Source organism: Mobula hypostoma, chromosome X1, assembly GCF_963921235.1.
Source record: "Mobula hypostoma chromosome X1, sMobHyp1.1, whole genome shotgun sequence".
Classification (NCBI taxonomy): Eukaryota; Metazoa; Chordata; class Chondrichthyes; order Myliobatiformes; family Myliobatidae; genus Mobula; species Mobula hypostoma.
In genome coordinates this window covers 13,033,100-13,053,416 of record NC_086128.1, presented here as the reverse complement: position 1 = coordinate 13,053,416, position 20,317 = coordinate 13,033,100, and the positions used below count along the sequence as shown (strand labels likewise).

At 41.6% G+C, this 20,317-nt stretch overlaps 1 protein-coding gene across 1 annotated transcript in view; it reads left to right on the top strand.

Moving 5' to 3' along the window:
* The first annotated feature begins 11,537 nt into the window (after positions 1-11,537).
* Positions 11,538-20,317, top strand: part of esyt1a (extended synaptotagmin-like protein 1a) — a 151,054-nt gene continuing 142,274 nt past the window's right edge. The window contains exon 1 of the mRNA XM_063037306.1: positions 11,538-12,450. Coding sequence (XP_062893376.1) covers positions 12,124-12,450 — 327 coding nt within the window. The 5' untranslated portion in view covers positions 11,538-12,123. The remainder of the gene's footprint in view (positions 12,451-20,317) is intronic.

The following is a 20,317-nucleotide window of genomic DNA, read 5'->3' as shown; positions in this document are numbered from 1 at the left end:
AATACCTTACCCCCAATACCGTGTGCTTTAAGTTTGCACACTAATCTCCTGTATGGGACCTTGTCAAAAGCCTTTTGAAAATCCAAATATACCACATCCACTGGTTCTCCCCATCCACTCTACTAGTTACATCCTCAAAAAATTCTATGAGATTCGTCAGACATGATTTTCCTTTCACAAATCCATGCTGACTTTGTCCGATGATTTCGCCGCTTTCCAAATATGCTGTTATCACATCTTTGATAACTGACTCTAGCAGTTTCTCCACCACCGAATTTAGGCTAACCGGTCTATAATTCCCTGGTTTCTCTCTCCCTCCTTTTTTAAAAAGTGGGGTTACATCAGCCACCCTCCAATCCTCAGGAACTAGTCCAGAATCTAAAGAGTTTTGAAAAATTATCACTAATGCATCCACTATTTCTTGGGCTACTTCCGTAAGCACTCTGGGATGCAGACCATCTGGCCCTGGGGATTTATACGCCTTTAATCCCTTCAATTTACCTAACACCACTTCCCTACTAACATGTATTTCCCTCAGTTCCTCCATCTCACTGGACCCTCTGTCCCCTACTATTTCCAGAAGATTATTTATGTCCTCCTTAGTGAAGACAGAACCAAAGTAATTATTCAATTGGTCTGCCATGTCCTTGCTCCCCATAATCAATTCACCTGTTTCTGTCTGTAGGGGACCTACATTTGTCTTAACCAATCTTTTTCTTTTCACATATCTATAAAAGCTTTTACAGTCGGTTTTTATGTTCCCTGCCAGTTTTCTCTCATAATCTTTTTTCCCCTTCCTAATTAAGCCCTTTGTCCTCCTCTGCTGAACTCTGAATTTCTCCCAGTCCTCAGGTGAGCCACTTTCTCTGGCTAATTTGTATGCTTCTTCTTTGGAATTGGTACTATCCCTAATTTCCCATGAAGGAAGGGGAGGTGGGGTGGCGTTGCTGGTTAAAGAAAAGATTAACGCAATAGAAAGGAAGGACATAAGCCGGGAAGATGTGGAATCGATATGGGTAGAGCTGTGTAACACCAAGGGGCAGAAGACGCTGGTGGGAGTTGTGTACAGGCCACCTAACAGTAGTAGTGAGGTCGGAGATGGTATTAAACAGGAAATTAGAAATGTGTGCAATAAAGGAACAGCAGTTATAATGGGTGACTTCAATCTACATGTAGACTGGGTGAACCAAATTGGTAAAGGTGCTGAGGAAGAGGATTTCTTGGAATGTATGCGGGATGGTTTTTTGAACCAACATGTCGAGGAACCAACTGGAGAGCAGGCTATTCTGGACTGGGTTTTGAGCAATGAGGAAGGGTTAATTAGCGATCTTGTCGTGAGAGGCCCCTTGGGTAAGAGTGACCATAATATGGTGGAATTCTTCATTAAGATGGAGAGTGACATAGTTAATTCAGAAGCAAAGGTTCTGAACTTAAAGAGGGGTAACTTTGAAGGTATGAGACGTGAATTAGCTAAGATAGACTGGCAAATGACACTTAAAGGATTGACGGTGGATATGCAATGGCAAGCATTTAAAGGTTGCCTGGATGAACTACAACAATTGTTCATCCCAGTTTGGCAAAAGAATAAATCAAGGAAGGTAGTGCACCCGTGGCTGACAAGAGAAATTAGGGATAGTATCAATTCCAAAGAAGAAGCATACAAATTAGCCAGAGAAAATGGCTCACCTGAGGACTGGGAGAAATTCAGAGTTCAGCAGAGGAGGACAAAGGGCTTAATTAGGAAGGGGAAAAAAGATTATGAGAGAAAACTGGCAGGGAACATAAAAACGGACTGTAAAAGCTTTTATAGATATGTAAAAAGGAAAAGACTGGTAAAGACAAATGTAGGTCCCCTGCAGACAGAAACAGGTGAATTGATTATGGGGAGCAAGGACATGGCAGACCAATTGAATAATTACTTTGGTTCTGTCTTCACTAAGGAGGACATAAATAATCTTTCAGAAATAGTAAGGGACAGAGGGTCCAGTGAGATGGAGGAACTGAGCGAAATACATGTTAGTAGGGAAGTGGTGTTAGGTAAATTGAAGGGATTGAAGGCAGATAAATCCCCAGGGCCAGATGGTCTGCATCCTAGAGTGCTTACGGAAGTAGCCCAAGAAATAGTGGATGCATTAGTGATAATTTTTCAAAACTCGTTAGATTCTGGACTAGTTCCTGAGGATTGGAGGGTGGCTAATGTAACCCCACTTTTTAAAAAAGGAGGGAGAGAGAAACCGGGGAATTATAGACCGGTTAGCCTAACGTCGGTGGTGGGGAAACTGCTGGAGTCAGTTATCAAGGATGTGATAACAGCACATTTGGAAAGCGGTGAAATCATCGGACAAAGTCAGCATGGATTTGTGAAAGGAAAATTATGTCTGACGAATCTCATAGAATTTTTTGAGGATGTAACTAGTAGAGTGGATAGGGGAGAACCAGTGGATGTGGTATATTTGGATTTTCAAAAGGCTTTTGACAAGGTCCCACACAGGAGATTAGTGTGCAAACTTAAAGCACACGGTATTGGGGGTAAGGTATTGGTGTGGGTGGAGAATTGGTTAGCAGACAGGAAGCAAAGAGTGGGAATAAACGGGACCTTTTCAGAATGGCAGGCGGTGACTAGTGGGGTACTGCAAGGCTCAGTGCTGGGACCCCAGTTGTTTACAATATATATTAATGACTTGGATGAGGGAATTAAATGCAGCATCTCCAAGTTTGCGGATGACACGAAGCTGGGTGGCAGTGTTAGCAATGAGGAGGATGCTAAGAGGATGCAGGGTGACTTGGATAGGTTGGGTGAGTGGGCAAATTCATGGCAGATGCAATTTAATGTGGATAAATGTGAAGTTATCCACTTTGGTGGCAAAAATAGGAAAACAGATTATTATCTGAATGGTGGCCTATTAGGAAAAGGGGAGGTGCAATGAGATCTGGGTGTCATTATACACCAGTCATTGAAAGTGGGCATGCAGGTACAGCAGGCAGTGAAAAAGGCGAATGGTATGCTGGCATTTATAGCGAGAGGATTCGAGTACAGGAGCAGGGAGGTACTACTGCAGTTGTACAAGGCCTTGGTGAGACCACACCTGGAGTATTGTGTGCAGTTTTGGTCCCCTAATCTGAGGAAAGACATCTTTGCCATAGAGGGAGTACAAAGAAGGTTCTCCAGATTGATTCCTGGGATGGCAGGACTTTCATATGAAGAAAGACTGGATGAATTGGGCTTGTACTCATTGGAATTTAGAAGATTGAGGGGGGATCTGATTGAAACGTATAAGATCCTAAAGGGATTGGACAGGCTAGATGCTGGAAGATTGTTCCCGATGTTGGGGAAGTCCAGAACGAGGGGTCACAGTTTGAGGATAGAGGGGAAGCCTTTTAGGACCGAGATTAGGAAAAACTTCTTCACACAGAGAGTGGTGAATCTGTGGAATTCTCTGCCACAGGAAACGTTGAGGCCAGTTCATTGGCTATAGTTAAGAGGGAGTTAGATATGGCCCTTGTGGCTACGGGGGTCAGAGGGTATGGAGGGAAGGCTGGGGCGGGGTTCTGAATTGGATGATCAGCCATGATCATAATAAATGGCGGTGCAGGCTCGAAGGGCCGAATGGCCTACTCCTGCACCTATCTTCTATGTTTCTATGTTTCTATGTTGTCAGCCACGGGTGCACTACCTTCCCTGATTTATTCTTTTGCCAAACTGGGATGAACAATTGCCGTAGTTCATCCATGCGATCTTTAAATGCTTGCCATTGCATATCCACTGTCAACCCTTTAAGTGTCATTTGCCAGTCTATCTTAGCTAATTCACGTTTCATACCTTCAAAGTTACCCTTCTTTAAGTTCAGAACCTTTGTTTCTGAATTAACTATGTCACTATTAACTATGTCATAGTTGGCACACTATAGATTAATGATCAAATATCTAAGTTTGATCAAATTTCACTTTCAATAATGTCAGCTTAATAACCCATTTCAACAATTACTGTACAGAAATCCAAACAAAAATGTTTGATTTCTTGTGAACATTGAACCACACAGTCAGAGCTTCCTGCCTGTGAAATATTTTAATATGGAATTTGATACAGAACTGGGACCTTGGGATGAAGTCGCAGCATTCGTTCACATCTATAGTCCAATTGAAAATGTGTGTCAATAAACTTAACCATGTAAATAAATTATTCAAGCAATTCCATTAACTTTTGCAGGGTTCTAAACAAGCAAAAATGTACTCAGGGAAATATTTTCTTTTATGCAAATAGCTGTGATTTCAGTCAACATTGTAACACATGGTACTTAACTGTAGTATTTACTGAACAAACCAGTCAATGGTAGTTGTTCAGCTAGTCAGGCAGCATCTATAGAGGGAAAGGAAGGGGGAAGAAGTCAAAATAAGAAGATGGAGGAGGGGAAGGAGTACAAACTGGCAAGTGATAGGTGAGACTAGATGAAGGAAGGAGGTGGTTCCCCATTCTGGTGGCACTCTCACCCCTTCTCTCCCTCTCAACCCTTCTCTCCCCCTCTCCTGCCTTCATGACTGGCATGGATGTCAATATTTTAATCTCGCTTTAAGGCACTTTGCAAATGCTCCTTTAATCTCGTGATAATGAAAGTTAGTTTTCAGGTGATGTTATGTATGATGCACAGAGACTGCAGTGCCTTAACTAGACATGGTAAAAGTTTTAGTTCAGGTAGAAATTACTGGGCATCAAGCAGAAAATACTCCAAGGTTGGAGTCTTACCTCACATAAATGAAGATGACTGTAATTGTCAAAAATCCATCATTGCAAGAATTCATCAGGACAATGACCTGGGTCCAACCATTTAAAGCTGCTTCATTAATGATCCTTCTTCTATCATTCAGGTAGAAACATGATGATTGTCCAATATTCAGTTGACTTCGCAACTTGTCAACAAATGAACCATTCAGGTAATTGGATGAGAATCAATAAGAGATGAAATGTAGATCCATTATTATAACACAAGAAACCAATGCTATTGTTGTTAATTCTACCAAAAGAAAGCTGACAGTTGCCACTCATCATGGTCACAGAATAGGAAGAATTCTGTGCATGTATCGAAGGATACTTTAGAAGGGTATTTGGATTGAATTACAAGCCCCCCCCCCAAAAAAAGGAAAAAACAATTCAGGGTACCCTGAATTTTATGTGTGTCAATCAAAGTATAAAAGGGATGTCTTTTAAGGTCAGTAGGTTAAGGAACCAATTGGCCGAACAGGCTATCTTAATCCAGTGTTTTGTAATAGCAAAAGGTTAATTGATCTGGTAGTGAAAAGGTCTTTAAGGAAAAGTGATCATAAAATGATAGGATTTTATATTAAGAATGAAAATTATTTAGTCTTAAATCAAGGTCTTAAATCTAAATAAGGCAAATTATGGAGGCGTGAAGCATGAGTTGGCTGCTGTTAGCTACTCTAAGATATATGACAGAGACAATAAATGACTAACTTTTAAGGAATTAAATTAAAAAGTAAAGAAGAAAAGTGATCAGAAAACCACAGAAGTGAAATAAGTTTACAACATTACCAAATAAAAAACAATAAACCTGAGAATTTATTAAAGGATGTCTGGGTATTGATAAGGAAATGAAGAGTCTGTAAAACATAGAAGCAGGTTGTAAGAGCCGCATAGGTATATACTTCTGAACAGGTATTTTCTGTTTGTGTTCAGAAGTACAGAAAACCTCTCAGAAATGGTAGGTCTGTAATGGACAGGTCCAGAAAGGAGCTCAAAGCAATTAAAATAGTTTTGGAGAAATTAATGGGATAGGAAGGTAATAAATCCCCGTGACCTAAAGACAGTTCACCATGACTATTCCTGGGATGGCAGGTTTGTTGTAGAAGTTCATATTAAGTAGACTGGGTCAATACTGTTTGGAGTTTAGATCAGTAAGAATTGATCTCATTCAAATATACAACATTATTTTGGGATTTAGCAGGGTGGATGTGAAGATTATGTTTTTCCTGGCTCATGTATCTGGAACCTCAGATAAGGTATTACCCATTTACAATACAGACAAGACATTTTGTCATTCAGGGGGTGACAGAACCTTGGAATTTCCTACCTAAGAGGGCTGTGAAAGTTCACACACTGACCATTTTCAAAATAGAGATTAATAAACTTTCAGACATTAAGGGAATTAATGGATATGGGTTTAATGCAGGAAAGGGGCACAGAGGTAAAAGATCAACCATGACCTTATTGAATAGGGGAGGACACAAGTGGCCAAGTGACCTACTGATTCTGTTTCTTCTGTTAAATTATTGCAAATTACTTTGGTCAATATCCATAAAGTACTGTATATCTAATGGTTGTGTCCAGAATAGAAGTCCAAAACTTTTTAAATCTATAAAAATATAGATGCTGGAAATCTGAAACAAAACCAGAAAATACTTGAGGACTCAACAAGTCAAGCAGCCTGTGGACTGAGAAGTAGTCAATGCTTTCAGTTTGTGATATTTAGATGTAACCCAATATGCCAGAAACATATAAGACCTTAAGATATAGAGACAGAATTAGGCCAAATAGATCATGGTTGATCCATTTCCCTCTCATCCCCATTACCTGCCTTCTCCCTGTAACCTTTCACACCCTAACTAATCAAGAACCTAGTAACCTTCACCTTAAATACACCCAATGACCTGACCTCTACAGCTGCCTCCGGCAAAGAATTCCACAGATTCACTGCCCACTGGGGTACGGAAATTTCTCCTTATCTCTGTTCTGGATGAATGTCCCTCAATTCTGAAGCTGTGCCCTCTGGTTCTAGACTTCCATACTACAGGAAAAATCCTCTCCATATCCTCTTTATCAAGGCCTTTCAACATTGGATAGATTTCAATCAGAATCCCCCTTATTCTTGTGAGTTCCAGTGAGTACATGCTCAGAGCCATCAATCGCTCCTCATACATTAACCCTATCATTCCTGGAATCATTCTTGTGAACCTCCTCTGAACCATCTCCAATGTTAGTACATCCTTTCTTAGATAAAGGGCACAAAACTGCTCAGAATATTCCAAGTGAAGCGTCACCAGTGCCTAGTCCTCTCAAAATGAATACTAACATTGCATTTGCCTTCCTCATCACCGACTCAACCTGCAGATTAACCTTTAGGGAATCCTGCACAAGAACTCCCAAGTCCCTTTGCACCTCAGAATTTTGAATTTGCTCCCTATTTAGAAAACAGTCTACCCTTTTATTCTTCTACCAATTTGCATGATCATACACTTCCCGACACTGTATACCATCCACCACATCTTTTCCCATTCTCTTAATCTGTCTAAGTCCTTCTGCAGCCTCAACACTACCTGCCCCTCCACCTATCTTCATATCATCTGCAAACTTGGCCACAAAGCCATTAATTATGTCATCCAAGTCATTGACACTTAATGTAAGAAGAAGCAGTCCCAACACTGACCCCTGCGGAACACCACTAGTCACTGGTAACCCATCAAATAAGGCTCACTTTATTCTCACTCTTTGCTTCCTGCCAATCAGTCAATGCTCTATCCATGCTAATATCTTTCCTATAGCACCATGGGCTTTTAACTTATTAAGCAGCCTCCTGTGTGACACCTTGTCAATAGTCTTCTGAAAATCCAAGTACAACAACATCCGCTGATTCTCCTTTGTCTATCCTGTTTGTTATTTCCTCAAAGGATTCCAACAGATTTGTCAGGCAAGATTTTCACTTCAAGAAACCATGCTGACTTTGGCCTATTTTATCAGGTGCCTCCAAGTACTCCAAAACCTAATCCTTAACAATCAACTCCAACATCTTCCCAACCACTGAGGTCAGGCTAACTGGTCTATACTTTAACAACAAAAACAACAGGAATTCTGCAGATGCTGGAAATTCAAGCAACACACATCAAAGTTGCTGGTGAACGCAGCAGGCCAGGCAGCATCTCTAGGAAGAGGTGCAGTCGACGTTTCAGGCCGAGACCCTTCGTCAGGACTAACTGAAGGAAGAGTGAGTAAGGGATTTGAAAGTTGGAGGGGGAGGGGGAGATCCAAAATGATAGGAGAAGTCAGGAGGGGGAGGGATAGAGCCGAGAGCTGGACAGGTGATTGGCAAAAGGGGATACGAGAGGATCATGGGGCAGGAGGTCTGGGAAGAAAGACAAGGAGGGGGGGACCCAGAGGATGGGCAAGAGGTATATTCAGAGGGACAGAGGGAGAAAAAGGAGAGTGAGAGAAAGAATGTGTGCATAAAAATGAGTAACAGATGGGGTACGAGGGGGAGGTGGGGCCTTAGCGGAAGTTAGAGAAGTCGATGTTCATGCCATCAGGTTGGAGGCTACCCAGACGGAATATAAGGTGTTGTTCCTCCAACCTGAGTGTCTATACTTTCCTTTCTTTTGCCTTCCTTCCTTCTAGAAGAGTGAAGTGACATTTGCAATTTTCCATTCCTCTGGAAACATGCCAGAATCTGATTCTTCAAAGAATGCCCCCATAATCTCTTCAGCTACCTCCTTTAGAACCCCGAGGTGTGGTCTATCTGGTCCATGTGACCTACTTATCTTCAGACCTTTCAGCTTCCCAAGCACCTTCTCCCTAGTGATGGCAACTTCACTCACTTCTGCTCCATGACACTCTTGAACATCCAGCATACTGATAGATTAGATTAGATTCAACTTTATTGTCATTGTGCCGAGTACAGATACAAAGCCAATGAAATGCATTTAGCACCTGACCTGAAATGCAAAGAATAGTGTTACTTACAAAATAACTGCAAATAAAAAGTAAGTGCTACAGCACACAAATATAAAAGTACTGAGACAGTACAATATGGGTGCAATACTGCTTAGCATTGTGATGTGAGGTTCAGCAGGGTCACAGCCTCAGGGAAGAAGCTCTTCCTGTGCCTGCTGGTGTGGGAGCGGAGGCTCCTGTAGCGCCTACCAGATGGGAGGAGAGTAAAAAGTCCATGGTTAGGGTGAGATGCATCCCTGATAATGCTTTTCGCCCTGCCCAGGCAGCGTTTATGGTAGATGTTTTCAATGGTGGGCAATTGGATGTCGATAATCCACTGGGCAGTTTTCACCACACCCTGGAGTGCTTTGTGGTCCGATATGGGACAATTTCCACAGTGAAGACTGATGCAAAGTACTTATTCAGTTCATCTGCAATTTCCTTGTCTCCCATTACTATCTTTCCAGTGCCATTTTCCAGCGGTCTAATACAAATTATACACCGGCTATGTGGCAAAAAAGTGCAACTGCGTCTCTTCCACCTCAGGCAATTGAAGAAGCTTGGTATGAGCCCCCAAAGCTATATAGGACCCTGGTCAGACCCCACTTGGAGTACTGTGCTCAGTTCTGGTCGCCTCTGTACAGGAAGGATGTGGAAACCATAGAAAGGGTGCAGAGGAGATTTACAAGGATGTTGCCTGGATTGGGAAGCATGCCTTATGAGAATAGGTTGAGTGAACTTGGCCTTTTCTCCTTGGAGCGTCAGAGGATGAGAGGTGAACTGATAGAGGTGTATAAGATGATGAGGAGCATTGATCGTGTGGACAGTCAAAGGCTTTTTTCCAGGGCTGAAATGGTTGCCACAAGAGGGCACAGTTTTAAGGTGCTTGGAAGTAGATACAGAGGAGATGTCAGGGGTAAGATTTTTTTACTCAGAGAGTGGTGAGTGTGTGGAATGGGCTGCTGGCAACAGCGGTGGAGGCGGATACGATAGGGTCTTTTAAGATGCTCCTGGATAGGTACATGGAGCTTAGGAAAACAGAGGGCTATGGGTAACCCTAGGGAAATTTCTAAGGTAAGGACATGTTCGGCACAGCTTTCTGGGCTGAAGGGCCTGTATTGTGCTGTAGGCATTCAAACATAACACCATCAATCCTGTATTCATCATCTTTTTCGATATTGTCCCCTTGTTACACTTCAACTCATCCCACTGACTGCAGTTTTGCCCGATGATCTGCCTGTCATCCTGTCAGTCTCACTACACACTGCCTCTGCTTGTGTACCAACTGCCTCATCCTCAGTCCTATCACTCCAGGGCCCATCTCCTGCCAAATTAATTTAAACCCTCCACAACAGTTCTTGCAAACCTGCATGCAAGGATGTTAGTCCCCCTCGGGTTCAGGTGTAACCTGCCCCTTTTGTACAGGTCATACCTCCCCCAGAAGAGATCATAATGATACAGTAATCTGAACCCCTGCCCCCTGCACCAGTTCCTCAGCCACCCATTCATCTGCCAAATCATCCTATTCTTACCCTCACTGGCACACAGTACAGGCAGCAATCCAGAGATTACTACCCTGGAGGTCCTGTTTTCAGCTTTCTACGTAGCTCCCTAAAATCTCTCTTCAGGATCTCCTCTCCTTTCCTCCCTATGTCATTGATGCCAATATGTACCAAGATTTCTGGCTGCTCGCCTTCCTCCTTTAGAATGCCGTAGACCAGATCTGAGATATCCCTGATCCTGGCACCTGTGAGGCAACATACCATCTTGGTGTCTCTATCGTGTCCACAGAATTTCGTGTCTACTCCTCTAACTATGGAATCCCCTTTCACTACTGCACTCCTCTTTCCACAGATACTGCTTGACTTGTTTATTTTTGTAGCATTTTACATTTTCTATTTTTTAAATATCCTACTCAAATAAGTCTAGCCTGCTGAGCAAGTCCCACCATTAAGCAATTTTGACTCATCCTAACAGAGACTCCCTTTGTTCTACCCTACCTTCTCTCCTACTTGCAACTTTCTTTTTCCCAGTTCAGATGAAGGGTTGTAACACTGAAACATTAACTTTTTTTTCACAAACGCGCGTAGTTTCCCCCCTGCATTGTCTGTTTTTATTCTCCTTCTATAGCCTTCACTCCTGCCGTTTGAAATTCTTCAGATTTTTTTCATACTTTCAATATTGAGGCTAAACATTGCATTTTTTTTTAGCAGTTTCAACTAGTAATGAAACTGCACTGGGCAGATGTTGAGAACCACTTGGATAACTGGGAAATATTACAATACTCGGTGAATCAGGGAGTAGAACAACAGTTGAAGGCAATGTTACTTTTTACAAGAATTAAATTAAATGAGTCACAAAGCAATCCTGATTTTACCATGCAACTTGTTTTCAGGGATATTTATCCATTTGGGTGACTTTCTGTATTTGAAATGAACAGAGGCATTTAAAATATCTTATTTACCATTTTTTTTGCACAGAAAACCCCACGTGTAAATCAAATTACTATGTCCCGTTTGGTAGGTGTGTCACTCTATTTGTTGGTTATTGACGACTCTCTAAAAACCTGAAATCCCTCAGTAATATTTCGCAATGAATCCATAATAAATATCTTGCAACTGAACGTGGCAAAAAGGGGAATATGCGACGTGCTCCTCGGTGTCTTCGTTCTGCTGGCCGCGCCTGACAACCCGCAGGTCGGTTTTCACAGCAACACAAAGGCGTGAGAACAAGATGGCACGGATACGTTAAAAAAAAATCTGCGCCAACTACTGAACGGATATGACGGAAGCTTTTCAAAACGTGTGAATGTGGAGGCTGGAGGCTCCGCTCTGCACTTCGGGACTAAACTTTGCGATGGATACAAAGAAAGCCCAGCATTAGAAAAGTCGTCGTCCCCATCAAACTGACTCTTTTACACGGCCAATTAAATATATTTTCCTCGATTTGCTTTCCGTTTGGAGCTGTGAAACGGGGACAAACACGTCTGTTAATCGATCTGAGATGAGCCATCACGTCCGGCTACACAAAAAAGGAACAGAGTAGAGAATCTCAGTGAATGATAATCGTAAAGATGCGGGATACCAGCAACGCCCTCCGAAAAGAGGCAAGGACTATATAAGTGGGAGGGAAGAGCTCAGGATCACTTCTCGCTGACAGGCGGCGGGTCAGTGGGTGGACGGCTCCGCCCGCACAGCACGACACGACACTGACATCTCGCTGAGAAGCGAAAGCTTCGTAATTCCCCGGAGCTCGGCTCTTGTGCAGGCGGGAAGGGACGGCAGCTGTTCGTGCCGAGATGACTGCTCGCGCCCTTCACTGAATCCGTCCACTTATCTCCCCCCCCCCTTTTGTAGAGTTTTATGATTTTCTTTTATCTTTTTCGTTTTGATTTTTGAAAAAAATACTTCATGGAGCCGAAGGCTAACACGCGCGAAGCGGGGGCGCTGGCCGCAGGTACCGGGACCCCTGAGGAAGCCGGGGCCCCGAAGCAGGGGGTCACCGACATGATGGCTCAGTTAATGAGGTTTGGTAAAACGCTCCTCTGGCTCATGCCGATTTATCTGACCGGCTACTTCGGGCTGAGCGTGAGCTTTCTAGTTTTCGGGCTGATACTGTGGATGGGCTGGAAAATGCGGAGGGAGAGCAAGTGGAACAGGCTGAAGGACGGCTTATACTACTTGGAGAACGAAGAGACCGTCACTAGAAAAAGGACAAGCAAGAGCCTTCCAGCTTGGGTAAGACATGGGCGGGGGTAACTTTGGCTGCGCAGAAAGTGCAGGCGCGTTTGGTTGCAAAGTTTCTCTATCTATAGGGAATCATCATCCGACTCAGAAATATTATTGGGGAAGAGGGATGCGCGGTGTCCCATCCCGGCGTGAGTGTACAATCGATACATCACTGCAGATGTGTGGGCAGCAGTGAAGATTCTTTTAATAGAAAACACACAACGTATATGTTACAGGAAACAAGAGAAACTCTGCAGATGCTGGAAATCCAATCGACACACAAAATGCTGGAGGAACTCAGCAGGTCAGACAGCATCTATGGAAGAGTACAGTCGACGTTTTGGGCCGAGATCCTGCCGGAGAATCTCGGCCCGAAACGTCGACTGTACTTTTTTCCACAGATGCTGCCTGGCCTGCTGAGTTCCTCCAGCATTTTGTATGTGTTACAGGAAACATCTATTTTCAAGTTTCCAGAACACTTTTTTTTACAAAAATTGTTTTAATTTTAACTCGAAACCTTTACATGTGAAGGATGATTTATTATTCTGTTTCAGCGGATTAGGGTTGGTACTGGAAGGGTGGAAGTTCCAAAAAGGTGAAGTCACAAGTCTGCATTCCAAAGTATATACTTCCATTACAAGTCTTCATTGAAGGAATAATTTTAACTGTAGCAGATGTTAGTTTTTTTTGCATATTCTTCTTAATTAGATCTGATTTGAAATATGTTATGGGAGATTTGGCGTGATTTGTCATGCTTTGAAAAAAGTGGTTGTCTTCGATGTCGTCCCAAGTGGCTGTGAAGCAAAAAAAATCAATTTCCATCTCACAGGTTTTGATACAAGCTTGCCTTAATGCTGTTTTCATATTTAAAAAAATGAGGTTTGTGGTTCCCAACCATTATCTTCCAGGGGAAGGTAACCAATGGAAGCAAAGAATGAGAGAATATTTAGAGTTTAGTGATGGGGTGGGTGGAAACTGAAGGGCAAACACATAATCTTTTGGGCGCAAAACAGATTTCTGTGTTATGCCTTTTTCATAAGAGTTTTCTCTCTGGATACTCCTGAAGCAACACACCATTTCTGCCTGAGAAAATTATCTATGTTCTGGGGGCAGTCCATTCCTCGGGGTTTTTATTGATAGGGTAAATTAAACAAAAGATATGAATCTGCATTGCACTCCACTATGTTGAACAGAAAATGAAACACTGAAGAAACTTGGCAGTTATGAAGCTCAATGCTGTGTAGTCAATTTCTGTTTAAAGGCCTGGTGCCATGGAGGCTGTGAAGCAAGAAATACATTTTTCATCTCACAAGTTTTGATACAAGCTTGCAGTTCGGCCTCAATCCCAGAGATACAGTAACCATTCCGTTAAACTGCAGCTATCTACTTTGTCACTAGGGCAGATGCTGAAGTAATTAATTTGTGAGGGAGGAGAGTGACCTCATGGGGGAAAAATGCACATTCCTTTTTCATTCTCGAAATCAAATGTACTGTTTCATTGAAAATGAAGAAATGCACAGTCCATGTCTGATGAACGAATTTGTAAAGGATTTAGTCAGATTGTACAACTTCAGAGCATTGATGTGTTTTCTTGGAAAGAGATGGGCTTTCTACATGCAAGGTGACAAATGAGAGCAAAGAGTAGGAATTTAGTGATGGGGGGGGGAAGCACTGGAGCAAATGAAAGGACCCAACGGGTGCGATTACTGTAAAATAAAACAGTGTGAGTCAGAAATAACATCTCCTCACTGGCAGTCAATACAGGCTCATCTCAAGGATATGTACTTAGCCCACTTCCCTACTCTCTCTATACCCACAGTTGTGTGGCTAGGTGCAGCTCAAATACTATTTATAAATTTGGCAATGACACATCTGTTGTTTGCAGTGACAAGAAGGCGTACAGGAGTGAGATAGATCAGCTGGGTGAGTTGTGTTGCAGTAACAACCTTGTACTCAATGTCAGCAACACTAAGGAATTGACTGTGGTTTTCAGGAAGGGGAAGTCAAGAGAACACACACCGGTCCTCATTGAGGGGTCAGTAGTGGAAAGGATAAGCAGTTTCAAGTTTCTGAGAGTCAGTATCTCAGAGAATCTGTCCTGGGCCCAACACGAAGAAGACACAAAAATGTCTATACTTCATTTGGAGTTTGAAGAGATTTGGTCACTAAAGACCAGCAAATTTCTGCAGATGTACTATGGAGAGTATTCCGACTGGTTGCATCACTGTCTGATCTGGGGGCTCCAATGCACAGGATCGCAAGAGACTACAGAGGGTTGTAGACTCAGCCTGCTCCTTCACAGGCACTAGCCTGCCCAGCACCAAGGACGTCTTCAAGAGGCTATGCTTTCAGAAGGCAGCATCTATCATTAAGGACCCTCACCATCCAGGATATTTCCTCTTCTCCTTAGTACCATCAGGGAGGAGGTACAGGAGCCTGAAGACCCACACTCAAAGTTTTGGGAACAGCTTCTTCAGGTTTCTGAATGGTCCATGAACCCATGAACGCTATCTCACTCTTTTGCACTATTTATTTCTTTTTTATATATCATATTGTAACTTAAAGTGATTTTTTTATGTATTGTTGCCACAAGGCAACAAATTTCATGACACATGTCAGTGATAATAAATCTGATTCTGATTCTTTCTTGAGTGTGGTCAACAGCATTAGCATCAAGTACTGCTAGTTCATCAACTGCAGAGTGCTGTCATTAGGTTTCCATAAGCATGTGCTTCATTTCTCAACCCAGAACAGCCCCACCTAATGCATCAGTGAGATATTTCCACTTATTTACCATTATATAGGATACCTGAGTGACATGCTAATTTTAAAGAAAGATGCTCTACGATATTTGTACTCTTTATTTATACCAAGATTATAAAAGTCCGAGTAAATATGCTGTACCCTATATTACTTTGGGGGTAAAATTTCTCATAAAAATAGGAAAATGCCTGAATTTTATTTTAGTGACTCATAAATATGCAAGAATACAGTTGTGCTAGAAAGTTTGTGAACTCTGTAGAATTTTCTCTATTTCTGCATAACTATGACCTACAATGTGATCAGTCCTAAAACAAGATAGAGAGCCGAATTAAATAAATAACACAAAAACATTATAGGTGTTCATTTACTTATTGAGAAAAATGATCCAATATTCCATGTATTTGTTGGAAAAAGTATGTGAACCTTTGCTTTCAGTTACTGGTGTGACCCCCTTGTACAGCAATAAATTCAACCAAATGTTTCCGGTAACTGTTGATCAATCCTGCGCATCGACTTGGAGGAATTTTAGGCCATTCCTCCTTACAAACCTGCTTCAACTCTGGGATGTTGGTGGGCTTCCTTGCATGAACTGCTTGCTTCAGGTCCTTTCACAACACTTCTAAAGGATTAAGGTCAGGACTTGGCCATTCCAAAACACAAATTTTCTTCTTTTTAAACCATTCTGGTGTTGATTTACTCTTGTCTTTCGGATCATTGACTTGTTGCATCATCCAACTTCTATTAAGTTTCAAGTGACACCCAGTAGCGTTGTGGAAACATCCAAGTGATCTTTTGCAAACTTGAGGTATGCAGCAAAGTTTTTTTTTTTGGAGAGCAGTGGTTTTCTCTGTTGTGTCCTTCCATGAACACTATTCTTGTTCAGTGTTTTTCTTATAGTGGACACACGAGCAGTGACTTTAGGAAGTTCTAGAGTTTTCTGCAGGTCTTTTGCTGTTACCCTTGGGTTCTTTTTCACCTCCTTCACCATTGCACATTGTGCTCTTGGTGTGATCTTTGCAGGAAGAGTAGCAACAGTACTGAGTTTCCTCCATTTGTAGACAATTTCTCTTACTGCAGACTAATGAACACTCAGGTCTTTAGAAATGCTTTTGTAGCCTTTTCCAGCTTCATGCATCTCTAAAATTCTTCTTCTAAGGTCCTCAAAGTTGTTTTGATTGAGACATGATGTATATAAATAGATCTTTATTGGGAAGAGCAGGCTCTGTCAGTAACCTGACTTCGTGTGTCTTTTTTTAAATACATAGGGCAGGACACCTCTACAACCCACACCTCCAATCTCATCTCATTGATTGCAACACCCAACTCCAAATAGCTTTTGAAGAAAGCATTACCCCAGAGGTTCACATAGTTTTTCACACAAATACATGTCATACTGGATCATTTTTCTCAATAAGTAAATGAACAAATGTAATATTTTCTGTGTTATTTAATTGGGTTCTCTTTATCTAGTTTTAGGACTTGCATGAAGATCTGATCACATTTTATGTCATCTAGCACCACTACATGGTCTGAGAATGCATTTTGGTTAATTAAAAAGGACACCCTTTCCCATATTTTCCTCATCAATTTAATCTATTTTTGCATAGCAATACTCCACACTGTAGCAGACCCCTATATTCCATCCTTTCTGATATTGATAAGTAATAATGGCTTTATTCAGTCATAGATTTTCATGTTTTTTTTCCCCCAAACAGCCACTTGCTGTGGTGAACAGGACACTGGAAGGTGCTTTTGGAATAGCTTGAGAATTCTCAAGAAAACTGGAGTAGGTAGCATAGTGGTTATGTTACTGGTCTAGAACAGACATATAAATTACACTAAGGTAGCTCATGAATTTGGCTCAGAGAAAGATATCTGCCACCTTACTTGTTCTGGCCTGCAACATTTATCTTTGAAATTTTACTTTGAACAATTCACTGAAATAACTTAATAAGCTTTTCAGTTCAAGGGAGAGTTAGGGATAGACAGTAAATACTGGTCTTTTCAGTGATGGCTGCTTCCTATAAATTAATTCAAAAGAAAATCAGAATAGCCTTCCTGACACAAGTGTTCGGTTATGGGCCAAATGCGGCGGTGGGGGAGACACTGAAGTGGATGAGCTAACTTTTAATAAGAACTGTGCAGAACAAAAAAGAACAAAAAACGGTAAATGCTAGGCCAACAGGGCAATGAACTAAAACTCTCAAACAGCAAGCTAATGCCGACACTGCGGCTCGGATTCACTAACTGAATACTAAATAAATACCGCTCTTTTACAATGTCAATGTAGTCTCCCTTCCCAGAACAAGATGAAGGTAAGCAGAGAGCATAGATGTTGCTGTGCTTTTAGTCAAGATTCAACAAAGACTGGAATGAGAGGGAGAGAGTTAAATATAAGCACAATGAAACACTAATTGGCTGGAATGGGCATACTCACGAGCTTGATTACTGAACCTGTTCTGCTGTCTGCCTGCAAGGGCAGAGTCCGTAGTGTGACACTTCTAGTCAATGGGGTGAAGGTCAGAATGTCAAAGAAATGTTGCTCACAAGGCAATCATGGCAAAACTTATGTCTTTAATGACCTGATCAGTTCATCCTTTTATGTATGTACCGTCAAACTAGTTTTCAAGAAATGTTAGTGTTTTTGTGTGATCGATACTCATTTCTCAGCAGATGAATGAGCACTCCATGATGCCAGATAAAAATTAAAATTAAATGTTAATAAAAACAATGTTGCGATTACTCAGCAGGTTGGGCAGCATCTATGGAAGAGCATTTTGGGTTGCTGGATGGTGGGAAAGAAAAAGGTAAAAGGGTAGCTATTGCATTTCATGTGGTTGCATGGTAGAGTGCTGTGAGAAGGGATTGGGTGTCAATGTAGATGGAAGGGTGAAGCAGTCATTTGGAAAATTGAAATAGAAAATGAGGACAAGGTGTATCTGGTGTGACATCCTATTGAAGGCAGCATCTATTATTAAGGACCCTTGCCATCCAGAACATGCACCCTTCATATTACCATCATCAGGGAGGAGGTTCAGGAGCCTAAAGCTTTATAGGGATAGCTTCTTACCCTTGACATGGGATTTCTGAACCGCCTATGAACCCATGAACTCTAGCTCTCTATCTATTGTAATTTATGGTCATTTTCATCTCTTGCACTGCTGCTGCAAAACAACAAATTTCATAAAATATGTCAGTTAGTAATAACAAATCTGATTCTATATTGCTGAATGTGAGAATGAGTTCAACAGGGTGAGCAAAGTGGTAGAGGTTGTGGGTTGGGCTTTTGTTCAAATAAAAAGAAAAGGGCTTTTGAGCCATCCGGGAGTTAGATGAAAGTGTAGAGGAATTAGACGTGTATGGTGAAAATAAGCCAGTTGGAATCAATGCACTGTCAGCATTGTTCACCAGAGGTGTCATAGAGGTAGGTGGCAAGTCACTGAGGAAGTGAAGAAAGAAAAGGGGAAGAAGCTAGTTATGTGCAGCAATATGCTAAAACAGTGGTTTTACTGGGGCAGTTCTGTTTTCAGTTATCTCCTATTTACATCTCCTACAGGGCTGCTGTTAACTCTCAACTAATTTTCACATCACTCAGTTACACTTGATCTCAACTCTACCCAAGACACTTCTTTTGCTCTCTTCAACCCCTTAAAACATGCTTGATTTCTGACTTTTCCCAGTTTTGGTGAAACATTAACTCTGTTTTTCTCTCCTTAGAAGCTGCCTGACCTGCAGAATATGCTTGGTGTTTAATGTTCTTCAGGTGTCTAGAATCTGACATCTTTTGTTTTAAGCTAATGTGTTGGAATGTTTTTATTTAAATGATAACTTTGTGATGTCAGATTGTTACTTGCCCTTTTTTTTGTTTACATCTTGTAGCTTGTCCTTTTTAAGTTCCTTTAATATCCTGGTTCAAATACATCCAGGTTCAGACATGATTTTTTTTTTATCATAGCTCACCCATGTTAAGAAAATCTTAGAACTGTATTTTGTGATCTTTGCCCTTGGACACATTGCCCAAATTGGAACAAAACAAGTTTCGCAACTTCTTCTGATAGCATATATAGATCTCCCCCTCTTGTATATTTTGATCTCCATTCAAAGAGGATTCCCTTCACTTCCAAAAGGGTTTATGTGCTCTTTCACCTACATTTTCAAGCCTGTTTTGCTTAGTTTAAGAAATCTGACACCTAATTTGTTTATGGCTTGTTGAGCATTCTAATTTCCTCACATAAAACAATCATTAATATTAATCAGAGTTGCCATTAGTGGTTGAGAATCAGTTAGAGAGTCTAATACTGCAGGAGCACAACTATATCACAGAGTTGTAGGACTGTGGTAGGTCATAGAAATAAGGAGGGATAGAGTGTGAAGATAGATGAGAATTTGAAAGCTGAGGTATTGCTCAACTAGTAACTTGTGTGCAGGTCCTGCCCAGTTTATGAAAATCTGACTTTTGGGACAGCTTGTACATGCAAACAAGCATTGGGGGAGCTGGTAGGATGGATTTGCCAGCTGCTGCAGGCATTATCTGTCATGTGGAACTTGGTTTATAGCCGTGTTTCTGATTTGTGAACTGTTAGAGTTACAAACAGTTCATAGGAATGGAGCCCTGCCATAACCTGGGGAGGACTTGCAGACCAAAGCACAGGGGTATGGGTGAACAATACTTTGGGGTTTGGGGAATGGCTTGGAGTATTCTATTTGGATTCAAGTTTATGGAAGCTTGGAGTCCTGCTGAGAATGCATTGGAATTGTCAAGTTTGGTGGCGCTAAAGCAGAAATGAGGTTTCCTCAAACAGAACAGTCAAACAAATCTGCATTTGAATCATGTTGCTGAGATGGAAAAAGGAATCCTTCGAGTTGTCTGAATTTTATCATGGAGTCAGATATGATACTAAACTTGCAAAAATATATCTGGTTCAATTTTGGACAGTTGCCAGGGAGAGGGATGGAGTTGGTAATAGAAAAGATTTTGTGTCAGAACCAAAGACTGTGACTTCAGCCTGCTTAGCAGTTAGTTGGATAAAGTCAATCCTGTATACAAATAAACAGTTGGATAACCTAGATTCAGTGGAGAGGTAATATTAAGGTAGAGTTGAGTATTGCTAGA